Genomic DNA, 13,338 nt, shown 5'->3' on the forward strand with positions numbered 1-13,338 from the left:
GATTTTTATTAGTCAAAAGATGAATTAATCAAGTATAATTAATGTGAATTTAGCTATTTATGTATCACGGTATTTTTCCATTATAATCATATGTGTGTGTGTGTGTGTGTGTGTGTGTGTGTGTGTGTGTGTGTGTCGAAGGCCTGCATGACTGTAATGTGCAGACCCTCAAAATAGGTAACAGCTGTAAAAATGCAAGAGGGGCTGCTTTCCCCTACCATATAGGGAGCCCTTTCTAAATATATGTAAGGAAAACACAGCCTAAAAAGGTGAAACCATATATGAAATGTATTGAACACGCCTAGAGGAAAGACTATTTAAAGAGGATGCCGATTACATTCGAGAGAACTTTCCTGCAGGAGGCTTCTCGGCTTTATTTTCTTGTTTTAATAAAGTCTATTTTCTGGCATCGAAACCCCAAGATTTGAGAGAGATTATTCATAGAAAAGGCGGAAGTCACCACACTTTCTATTTTTTCAAGTCTATGCTGAAAAAAGTCACAGTTTCCACAAAATTATAAAGCAGCCCCACTGTTTTTAACATTGATAATATTAGATTATTTCTTAATTTCTCTGTACCGTCAGACACTTCTCAGTCCCCCAGATGTCCAAGCATCAACTTTTATACATTTTCAAGGGGGTGGTGTATAGCTTGACCAATAAGGATTATACATTACATCATCGACTTTATATGGTATAAGAGCAGATGTGGTCTGGAAGCAGAAATCTTTGACTCGATAATTTTTTTTCTAGGCTGATTTCCAAGAGTAATACATGCATGCAGAAAATATGTATAAAAACAGATGTGTTTGGACCGAATACCCAGTCTCCATTCTTTTCCTGCTCTCCAGAGTTATTGAGTTTAAATACAGAGAAAGAAAGAGAGAGACCGAAGTCAGGGTGAGATCAGATCATGTTTCCTGAGCAGCAAATCAGCACATTAGAATGATTTCTGACGACTCGTGTGACACTGAAGACTGGAGTAATGATTCAGCTTTGACATCACAAGAATAAACTGCATATTAAAATATTTCAAAAGAGAACGGTTAGTTTGAAATAATGATAATTCACATTATTACTGTGACCAGTAATATATGTATCTAAAGTGTGTTTTTGCTGTATATATTGTTGTGGGGGGAAAAAAAACTTTTTCAATGATTTTACATGGTCAGGGACCGATCCTTTTTAAAATATTTATTCTTGCAAGAAGGTCAAACAGTACAAGAGTGAGTCCTGCTGAACCAAGACAAGTGAGCATGCGTCTCTGATTATATACCCTTTTGACCCGTTGTTTTCACAAGAAGTCTCCATAATATTGCCGTATATGGTTAAAAAAATGAGAAACGAATTTGTTTCATTTGTCACATAGCATCATCCCAGCTTTCTCATGATATCCTGTTTTCCTCAGCAAGGTCATTGTGACATTTTCTCATAGCAGACCTTTTAGCTTAGTACATCAGAAGACAAAACTTTGCAGTGGAATACACAGTAAATACGAATAAACTTATAAATATGAATACTATGTGAGAGTTTTCCTTCTATAATGTCTGCGCAAAATTGCAAAAGCGCACCCATCAGAACTTAACCTGTATGTGTATCTCTCAGGTGGCGAGTAAGTACTTGGAGGACCCTGTGCTGTTTCACAGAGAGGAGGTGGGCATGGTGAAGTTTGACATCCGCTACATGGTGCTGCTGCGGTCTGTGGAACCTCTGCGTCTTTATGCATATGATGTCTTCTGGCTGCGTTTTGCTAACAAGTAAACCTCAAAACACAATCCACATCCTTCAGGCATACCTGAAAACCCTTCATCCAAAACAAGTCATAATAATGTCATCCAATAATATACTTAATCATAGTTTAAAAACAGTGAGAATCCAGGTCAGCTAAAAGTTAGGGAGATAACAGCAATGAATATCCTGATTCCTAACCATAGCTGCGTTCCACTTTGCTTTTTTAGACACACACTTGCAAACCTCCCTGAGCACTTCACCTCGGTGGAATTCCCGTTGACGTTTATATGAACAGACCCTCGAGTCACCGAGAGGGAGGGGGGGGGGGTTAGCAAGGGAAGGGCATGAAAAAAACGAACTGGAACGCAGCCCATGTGTTGTTATATAAATCAAGTTTATTGCTAACAGGAATTTAGCTTGAATGAGAAGGAATGAAAGAATAGAGGTATTATTTGTCTCTTAGTTACTTATTCTCCAACACTTAACAACATCACTTGGCAATTGTCGTCATATTTGTTTCTATGCATTTACATCAAGCATCTGCATATGTAAATGCATTAAGATGCTTGTCTTTCTTTCCAGACCTTTCTCGCTGGATCACTTTGATGACTATCAGAAGCACTACACTGTGATGAACTACGCCGCTGATGTGCAGCTCAAACAGGTACTAAAACTCTGCTTTGGCTGTATGCTTGGCTCTGTAGAGTTGATCTCAGATGACTGATGGTTTTGTTTCCCGTCAGATTCACTATGATGAATTCATCCCCATGTTTGAGAGCCAGTATCCGCAGTATCCATGGAAACAAGTTGAGGTATGGCTTTATGCACTTTAGCTTCAATCTATCCATCTACACCACATGCAAATGGTTATGTTGTGAAGTTAAGTTCACCTCTTTTCCAAGAAGTATTCAGCTGTGTATAGCATCAGTATTCATGCACACATTTCCAAAAGCTTCTCACCTCAGGTTTCAAGTCTTTATTCTTTAGTTTATTTAAACAGTAAAACTCAATGCATTTAGCCATTCCGGGAAATAATTGATACTTTTATTCAGCGAGGATGCAATAAATTAAACATAACAGAAAAATGTATCCTTGTTTCCACAAAAATATTAAGCAGCACACCTGTTTTCAATATTGATAATAATAAGAATATTTAATGAGCTCCAAATCATCATATGAGTGATTTGTGAAGAATCATGTGACACTGAAGACTGGAGTAATGGCTGCTCAAGATTTAGCTTTACCATTACAGGAATGACATCATTAAATATAATAAAATAGAAAACAGTTATTTAAAATTGTAATAATATGAATATGTGTGATAGAAATTTCCCTACCCACCTGACTTAAAGGGATAGCTCACTGTCATTAATTAATCTTCGGAACACAAGTAAAGGTATTTTTGATGAAATCCGAGAGCTTTCTGATCCTGCATAGACCGCATCGTAGGGCCCTATGAAATCAGTTTTATTTTTTCCCAAATTCCATTCTATTATTTTCTAAATTCAGTTTTTTTCCGTTAAAATTTTTCTGGATTCAGTTTTTTTCGGAGTCTCTTCAAATTAAATTGTATTAATCAAAAAGCATGTCTAATTAAAATCATGAAACTTATACAATTTATTAAAAGTGTAACAAAAATTACATCATGTTTAGGGCCGTATTTACATTTACATTTATTCATTTAGCTGACGCTTTTATCCAAAGCGACTTACAATTGCTATATATGTCAGAGGTCGCACGCCTCTGGAGCAACTAGGGGGTTAAGTGTCTTGCTCAGGGACACATTGGTGTCTCACAGTGGATTTGAACCCGGGTCTCTCACACCAAAGGCATGTGTCTTATCCACTGCGCAATCACCACCCACCGTATGAAATGTTTTTTTCTCACCTTATGTTTTATTGTTACCAAATTCTGTGTTTTAGCATGTCTGATTATTTGAACGCATACAAACAGTTTTTATTTATTCTTACAGTAGCCTTATGAAATGTTTTTTTCCCCCTCAGAAATTCTGTGTTGTGTATTTAAATGTTACTGGTTATCAGATGAAGGCATAAAACATTGATTTAATTGATATTTTAATTAATGAAAATTAAACATTAAAATTTTTGGCAAATAAAGGGGATTTACTATTAAAATCTAAATATTTTGTGATTATTTCTTAAAAATAATTTTATTATTTTTCAGTAGTAGTAGTAGTAGTAGTAGTAGTAGTAGTATTACATAGTATTACCTCGGGTGTGCATTATTTTTCTAATAATTCAATGGTCCAAAGTAAATTATTCCACTTATACTATGGTTGCCACACCTCAAGACACTGATCAGATGATAATGATGATTTCAAGGCATTCGTCCGGTTTTTCTACTTCAATCACTATTGTGAGTAGGATTATTTCTTCCGCATCTTAGTCTTACTAAGATGGCGGTGCATGCACACGCTGCGGCTTCTGTCTCTCCCGACAGAACAGTGTTTTATTGTTTCTTATCTTGTGAGTCACAGTGTTTTTGTACGTATTCGTCGCATCTATTTGTTTTAAAGCGCACATACAGTCGTGAGTTTCTGTTCGATGCCGGCAGAACCACATTTTTAGACAAACTTTGTGCATGCCGAAGAGCTGCGGGACCTCGGTCTGCTCAGGAGGTCTACAACATCACCGTCCCCCACTACTGCATCTCGCCCACAGCGGAGGCGCCACAAGCAGCGCGAGAGGAGTAAGCTCGGAGGTTTCCGGGCAAGGCTAGCGGCTAACCCACACAAGCCAGCTATCCCCACCATCGTACTGGCCAACGTACGCTCTTTGGGCAATAAACTGGACTACATCCGATTACTACGCTCAACTCGGAGGACCGTAAGAGACTGTTGTGTTTTCACAGAAACGTGGCTCAGCAACAGCGTGCTGGACTGCGCCATTCGGCTCAGCCAGCTATCATGCTATCGAGCAGACAGAGTTCTCAGCGAGGGAGGTAAGACCCATGGCGGCGGGCTTTGTGCTTGCATAAATGACACGTGGTGCCACGACGCTGTTGTGGTCTGCAAACACTGGTCACCCCTGGTGGAGTTTATAATTATTAAGTGCCGGCCGTTCTATTTACCGAGAGAATATACAGCCATAATGCTCGCTGCTGTATACATCCCTCCCAACTTCAACAACAACAGGAGTGAGGCACTGAATGAACTGTACCAGCACATCAGTGAGCAGCAGACAGCCCACCCAGATGCTTTTCTCATCTTGGCTGGAGACTTCAATCACGCAGACCTAAAGAGTGTGTTCCCAAAAATACATTGTAACGTAAAAGTAATATGTAATTTAAAGGGAAACAGTTTAATTAAGCTCAAAGGGAATCATTTATGATTTTATAGGGAATTTGAACAGAATCACTGTTTTACGGCTGATCACCGAGTCAGCAGCGATTCAGTGGACAAGCCGTAACATCAACTCTGGATATTAAAATCCAAAATATAGTGAAAACACTATTTAATAGCACAGAAACAAGATCGGCAGATTAAGACATGTAAGCACAAGACACTTCTCTTTTCAATATAAATAAGATTTTATTTATATAAACCTAAGACATAAACTAATCTAACACATGAACACAAGCGTTCACACATTGCAGAAAGAGAGAAAGTGATGAAAGGATGAGTTTAAGAGAATGAAAATGTGAAATCCCAAGTTTACAGCAATATGTGCAATTGCATAGACCTGAACAACCATCAATCACCTATTTAACCCTCACTTTGAGTTTCTCAATGAGGCAAAAATTTGTATTAACTGCACCAATTCAGTTAGAACCTGGAGGTTACTTGCTTGCTTTGCTAAGGGATTCCTTTAGTCGTCGTCGTTGCAGGAAAGGGTTGCTGATTGGCTGAGAGTTCAGTAGTCGTGAAGTGACGTCTTGGGAAGCCAATGGTTGGGCGTTGGCTGAGGATGCGGAGTTGTGGCTGGTAGAAGTTTTGAGGCAGTCACAGACTCGAGTTGAACTCTGAGACGAGGCGTGGTGGCAAAACTTAAACTGAGTACACGAAACTCGCAACGGAAAATAAAATAAAGGAAAAGAATAAAGGAATGTAAAGAGACTAGGTGGGTTTACTTCTCATTGTGGTAGCAGCTGGCACGTAGGCCAGAACATGCTCAAAGAGCAGCATCAAAAAGCGGGGGCAAAAGCAAACAGAGAAGAGAGAAAAGAGAAAGAGAAAAACGCAAGAGAGGGTTTGGTGTCCTGAGTTTTTAAACTCGGCTTCTGGACACATCCCATCTGGTGTCTTGACCAACTAGATAGGCTATTATCTTAGCTAGGGGTGTTCCTTCCATCATAAATCAGCATGTTATTAGTCACATGTTCCGAATTTTACACACTCTTGCAAAGTATACTTTCGAACATGATTTCTATAACAAGACTGATACTTTTGACAGAGAATTGATTGGAAGAAACATTTAAAGCTCATACATACCAAACACACATATGAATCCTTCAGCTATTCAATAATGATTAAAAAGACATACATAATATTTGATTAAAACATGATAGTCTAATATGTGAGTTACAAACATAGTATGGGGTTCTGCATAGAAATGTCCTTTTAGGATGATTATATGTGCATATGGAAAAAAAAGTCTCTTGTGTAGTTCTATGGAGAACAAAGGCATGTTCTTTAGACAAAGGAATTTCGGTTTGGTCTGTCTTCTATGTGGGGGAAAAGTCAGTCTAAGGAAGCTTGTGACTTCCAGCGTGGAACCCATGTGATGGCCATCTCTTTGACCATCAGCCTTGAATACTTGCCCCCAAATTTGATGGTCTCCTTCCTGAATTGGAATTATCAATAAGTGTTCTTTTGTCTCAATGTTGCAAGCTGTTTTGTGAAAGAGTTGGTTAGTTCGCTTGCTTCAGACTAGTGGCACCAGAATCTAATTTATGATGTTGTCCTGTTTTCTTGGGGCCTCTCTGTGGAATTTCAGCTCCTCATGTTTCTATGTTCTGATCGAATCTTAAATTTGTCTGATTCGGTCTCTGATATTCTACAACATCAACATGTTGACTTTCCAACACGGGGAAACAACACTCTGGACTTTGTTTACACCACCCAGAAAGGAGCTTACAAGGTCCTACCCCTCCCCCATCTTGGCACCTCAGACCACATCACTGTCATGCTAATGCCTACATACAGACCGATCGTTAAAGTCACCAAACCAGTTCACAAAGAGATTCAAGTGTGGCCATCAGAGGGTCATCAGAGGCTCTTCAAGACCACTGACTGGAATATGTTTAAGCAGGCTGCCACATACAACAACTCAGAGTTCTCAGAGACTGTCACTGCCTACATCACCAAGTGCATTGATGATGTAACAGTCACAAAGACCATCACTGTCCGGGCCAACCAGAAGCCGTGGCTGACGAGGGAGGTCTACAGACTCCTGAAGGCTCGGAACGATGCCTTTAGAGCTGGAGATGAGGTGGGCCTGAGGACAGCTAGGGCCAATCTATCACGTGGCATGAGAGAAGCTAAGAGACAGTACTCCAGGAGGATAGCCCATCGTTTCAGCGACAGCAGAGACACTCGGAGCCTGTGGCAGGGGATTCAGACCATTACGGACTATAAGCCCCCGCCACAGACCTGTGACCGCACCATCCCCCTGCTGAATGAGCTAAATGCCTTCTTCGCTCGCTTTGAGGCACAAAACAGCACCACTGTAGAGAAGAGTCCACCTCCTCCTGGCAACCAGGTGATGACACTGTCCCCGGACAGCGTGAGGAGATCCCTCAGCAGGATCAATGCATGCAAAGCCCAGGGTCCTGACAACATTCCTGGGCGTGTACTGAGAGACTGTGCAGTGGAACTCACCGATGTCTTCACAGACATTTTCAACATCTCGCTAAGTCAGGCTGTTGTCCCCACATACTTCAAGGCTACCACCATTATTCCAGTCCCGAAAAAGTCATCTCCATCCTGCTTCAATGACTACCGTCCAGTCGCGCTTACTCTTATCCTCATGAAGTGCTTTGAACGACTAGTCATGCACCTCATCAAGTCTGCCCCCCCCCCCCCCCCCTCACCGGACCCCTTCCAGTTTGCAACCACTCGACTGATGACGCCATCGCCACTGCCCTCCACCCAGCCCTCACACATCTGGACCAAAAAGACTTGTATGTCAGAGAATGCTGTTCATAGACTTCAGTTCAGCATTCAACACAATCATCCCTCAACAGCTCACACACAAATTGGTCCAGCTGGGGCTCAACACCCCTCTGTGCAACTAGCTGTTGGTCTTCCTGACTGGGAGACCTCAGGCAGTATGGGTCGGCAGTAAACCATCCAGCACAGGCTGAACTCCCTCCCGAACTTGCCCCCCCTCCCTTCTTTTACCACATGCACCATTGAACGCTGACCATCCAACCCCCCAGCCCCCCCCCCCCCCCCCAGCTCCCCACATCCCCAGGACCCCCCCCCCCCCCCCCCCTCCACTTACAAACTGTGACCCGCACCAGTCACTTTGTGCAGCATTGGACTGATCACTCATCCAGCATTGACTGCAAACTACCTCTTCTGATAGTCTGATTAAAGACTGTTCTCTGAGCTCTTATCACTTTAACAGACTGATAAGCTCTTTTTGCACTACACTCATTATACATATATACAGTATATCTGCACAGTTTTGTTTATTTAACTGGTTTGCACTCTATCTGCCATGTGCCTTATTCCACTTTATCTCGGGAGAGCGGGAGAGATAGGCTATGTGCTTTCCGTACATAATAAAAGCGTAATTTTGTGGCAAAAACATGGATATAATCTGTCGATTGTATCCTTTTTTTTTTTTTACTATATTTATTTTTTTGGCCAGTGTCGTTGTGTGTTTTGGTTCTTTTGCTGTTTTAGGCTGTAAGGACCTTTTGAAATAAAGCAAATCATTTGGCGAAGAGATATGGACATGTAATGCGGTGCTTGGAACTACATTCGTCGTGCATTTCCCTGAAAATAACCGCACACCTTAGAACGTTCATCAGCCAATCAGATTCAAGCGTTCAACCAGTGTAGTTAACCCTAACTGTAAATTCCGTTTTTATGACTGGATTCCGCGATTACTGATTTTGCATTACTGTACCCAACTGAGAATTGATCAGGGAATTGCATATTTATTGGGTTATCTGACAAAGCAAATGGCATAAGGGCGAGTAATTAAAGACAGAATTTTCATTTTTGGGTGAACTATGCCTCTTAAGTTTAACTGGGGACATCTACTAGCGACACAAAGTTTAAACTCTGGCACGTCTACTGGTAACACTACTGAGTCGGGCGAAGTCTCGCCCCTTTTGAAAACTATCACTTGGGACTAAGATCTCTAGTGTTCCACTATACCTTCTGCGCAGCACTAACCAAACAGACTCCAAACAGTGCCCTTGAATATATATATATATATATATAGGACCTCATTCCAATCACTGAGAAACCCCCAAGCAACAAGGATACAGCAGTTTATATAGGAAAAGTTCATAGCAAAGGTAACATTGTCACATTACATCATTCTACTCTAATATGATTGGTTCACTTATATGGCAAATCAGCTTGTTCCCCAAATCATGAGATAACTATTGTTAGACAGATGTATAGCCGTCTCACCTTTGTCCATGCTTTGTCCAACACTACTAAAGGTTAGAACATTTCTGTTCTTTAAAACTTAATTTTAGGCCTGCAGAAAAAAAGGAAATGTTAGTCATCATATATGATCAACTGATTTTGATTAATTTGAATACAAATATCTAACATTTTTAAAAAATATATTTAAAATATATCAAATGTTATATAAAAATAACATTTGAATGGCAGTGTTAGTTTTTTAGACATTTCTCAGATCATCAAAACTAGTTGTTGAGCAGCCACATCATCCAGTCACTTGTGCACATCATAAAAGCATAAAAGCATTTTCTTATTCTTTTGAACAAAACGAAAATGCTTTGGTACGTTCATGCAGATGATTATGCACTAATATGTACTGTTTACTACATTGACAATTGCTTTTGTCATGTTGATCAAAATATATTATTCTGGTTTCGGTTCCTTGCATAAGTCATTAAATGCAAAATGGTTGAACTAGCTGTCACACATGTTTTCTATTCATTTTCACCAGACACTATTTGCAAATATGTGCTGAATTGATGACTTGCGCAGGTGAATCTTGAGTTTCACTAATGAAAGGAAATGTAAAGCATTAGATCATTCATTGATTCACTGATATATTCATTGATAAAACGCTTTCTTTTGAAAGTTGATTTTAGGATTTTGAGCCAGTTACAGATTTTTGCAGGTAATCTATTGTGTTGTGCTGTTGGTATAAATGGTTTTGGGAAATGTACTTGTAAGGCTGGTGCCAGTATGTCTGATCGACCCCTCGATGAAACAAAAGGCCCTCCTGAAAATTAACACTTGAACTATCTCCTGCATATGTAAAAGGAACTTCAGAGACGCAGCACACAGTGCAGCTCACACTTCACACACACTATCTCCCCTTCACCCCCCTCCTCCTCACCTAAAATACACTGAAAACCTATGCAGTGTTATGTATGTACAAGAAGTAACTATATATATATATATATATATATATATATATATATATATATATATATATATATATATATATATATATATATATATATAAGCATTACTTTATATTTTAATCTTGTAATAACCATAATCAATTTATTTACATATTAAAGATTAAACAAAACTAAACTAAATCTCAACATGTACAGTACACCACTGATCCTGCTTGAGTCAGATGTCACCGTAATAGTACCCATTAGTATCCATTTGCTTAAACACATATCCCAGACCCCAATAGTTGTCACTTTTGGTTCTTGCTTTCTCGCACACATACAAACAGAGAAGCTTCTGTGTAGAACTCTCACTCTAATCTAAATGCTCCACTATTTGTTGTCCTTTTAAATGTTTTTGTTGCAGGCAAATATCTTTAAAGCATTTTCAGAGCTCTTCCAAGCTGCTTCCTGCCGCCCTGCTCCATATGGGGTCTGTGCGTACCCCTCCTCCAGAGCCATATACGCCATTGACCTCATGCTTAAATGGGACCAGATGACCGAAGGTATATATCCTAGTTGGTCAAGTCACACTCTCTCTAATAGCCGTGCTACATGAATTCAGATTTAATACCTTTTAACTTTTGATTTTTGTTTAGGAGAGAAGTTTAACAAACAAGCCATTTGGTAAAAGGGTGTTATTCGTTATTAACCTCTGATGCATGTCATGTGGAATCAGCAGACAGTAAATTGACAGTGCGATTTTAATTAAAAAAGCTGATAAAGTGAATAAGAAAATGAAATTTCTCTCTTCCCCAATCACCCTTGCTGTGTAGAGGCAACATAATGGGCATAAACAAAACATGGTGACCCAGACCCAACTGAAAACATTCAGAGCAATTCCGTGGAATAAAAAAAAATTATAATTGTGAGATGTAAGAAAAAAGTCAGAATTCCGAGATGCAAACAGAATTGAGGGAAGAAAAGTTAGAATTCTGAGTTTATATCTTGCAATTTTAACTTTTTTTTCTCAGAATTTTATATCTCAAAATTGTGAGAGAAATTCACAATTACCTTTTTTTTAATTTTCTAATTCGGTTGCAGAAACAGACTTCCATAACAAACCTGTAAAAAAAAAAAAAAGGAATAACATCAGTTACACTGCATTAATCTCCAATACTTCCATCCTTTTTTCTTTTCTTTTTCTTCCTTCAGGAGAACGTGTGATGCAGCCTCAGATACTGGAGGTGAATTATAGCCCAGACTGTGAGCGGGCCTGTCGTTATCATCCCAAGTTTTACGACCACATGTTTCAAACACTGTTCCTGGATCAGACAGAATCTGTCACTCAGATTTTATGACCAACTTGCGCTAAATGACCATCTCCATGTTTACTACAAATAAAGATGATTAACGCCCCTTTAACCGTTTTTGTCTTTTTTTTTTTTTCTAATCAGCTGTGATCGGTCGCTTACACTGTGGTGGCTTCTGCCGCTTCGGTGAGAAATCACTCTCAAAGTCTTGAGGTTTTGATGCCAGAAGATACTTAGTTATTATCGGAGACAATGAACCTGAGAATCTCTGTAGAGAATCTCCTGAGTCTGTGTCTGCACACTCTTTTATACAGTTTTTCCTCAAGGAGTGTTCAACACATTTCACATTACTCTTCTGCAGGCCTCCATACATACAGGAAACACATGATCATAAGTGAAGTGAAGTGAAGTGACATACTGCCAAGTATGGTAACCCATACTCGGAATTTGTGCTCTGCATTTAACCCATCCAACGTGCACACACACAGCAGTGAACACACACACCGTGAACACACGTGCTGGTTTTTTTACTACAATACTAAGGTGCAGATAATTGGCACTATTTGCAACAAGTAGTATACATGACACAAAATCCTGCTATTTTAACAGTGTAAATACGTATTTGCACTTAGTTAAATAGTCTCTATCGCTATTTACACAGTGCAAATAGCTGAAATATGCATGCATGTACATTTACAACACTCTCTATTATATTACCTTTGAATCAGAATACAAAAAAAAAAAACTTGTTAACGCTAATGCAAGGGTGTTTCTAATACAGTGTTTATGGGAGTGACGGTAAATTTGACATAGTTCTGTCAAATGGCGATAGCAGCTAACCTCAGTATTGTAATAAAAAAAAAAACAGTATGCAATAATAACGTACTGAGTGTAAATTATAATTTTAATTCAAATTGATGCCACCTTATTGGTACAATAAAGCTCTCCCTACATCTACCCTAACCCTACCCGATACTTTATTTTCAACTTTTGGATTATTTCCTTAATTTGTATTGAAAATAAATGCCTTCCCGATGCGATACAAGATTTGAAAAGGGCGAACCCGGGTCGATCGTCTCCAAATCACAATGATACGCACGCTATCATCTGCGCCACTGGAGCTGACACTTTCAGTATTTGACTCTGCTGTTCTTCTTTTGGTTCTTCCTGTACACCTTGATTGACAAGATGTCTCGTCCAATCAGCGATGAGTACTCTATTCCCAAACCAACGGCGCTGTCTCAAACTATACCTACCTCTTCCGGTTTGTCTGATTTGTTCATTTGTTTTCTGAATTGTTAATTTGTTTTTGGATTTGTCGTTGTGTTTTCTGATTTGTTAATTTGTTTTCGGATTTGTCATTGTGTTTTCTTATTGTTATAATATTTTTGGAATTGTTGTGTTTTCTGAATTATTTAGTTTTTTAGATTTGCATTTGCGTTTGCAATTTGTTATTTTGTTTTCAGAATCGTGATTTGTTTTGCACTTCTCGGCCACCATACAAAACAGAGCTAAAGTCTAAATATAGAAACAACATATTTGGGCTACATCTACATCTAGCTGCGTGTTTTTGATGTTTGCAGTTGAATCGCGAATACGATTAATCACATGCAGATCTGTGCATTGTGTAAAATACCCGTCAATGAGGTGATAAATAATGCAGATCCTGCAAGTCATAAACATATTAAAGAGCAATTGCTAGGCAAAAGGGCGCCAGTACTGGTGCGAATTGCCCCTCGTTGTCACTTGAGATGGTTTAAGTGATGACACCA

General features: G+C 39.3%; 1 protein-coding gene across 2 annotated transcripts in view; it reads left to right on the forward strand.

The window, feature by feature from the left end:
- The window catches only part of LOC306858345 (tubulin--tyrosine ligase-like protein 12), a 50,238-nt gene extending 38,562 nt beyond the window's left edge, over nt 1–11,676 (forward strand). For both annotated transcript variants that reach the window (XM_079398843.1, XM_079398844.1), the window contains exons 10-14: nt 1,605–1,756; nt 2,313–2,394; nt 2,474–2,542; nt 10,681–10,819; nt 11,469–11,676. In XM_079398843.1, coding sequence (XP_079254969.1) covers nt 1,605–1,756; nt 2,313–2,394; nt 2,474–2,542; nt 10,681–10,819; nt 11,469–11,614 — 588 coding nt within the window. In that variant the 3' untranslated portion in view covers nt 11,615–11,676. The remainder of the gene's footprint in view (nt 1–1,604; nt 1,757–2,312; nt 2,395–2,473; nt 2,543–10,680; nt 10,820–11,468) is intronic.
- Nucleotides 11,677–13,338: the final 1,662 nt, after the last annotated feature.

The sequence above is a fragment of the Barbus barbus genome (genome assembly GCF_936440315.1).
Source record: "Barbus barbus genome assembly, chromosome: 39".
Lineage (NCBI taxonomy): Eukaryota > Metazoa > Chordata > Actinopteri > Cypriniformes > Cyprinidae > Barbus > Barbus barbus.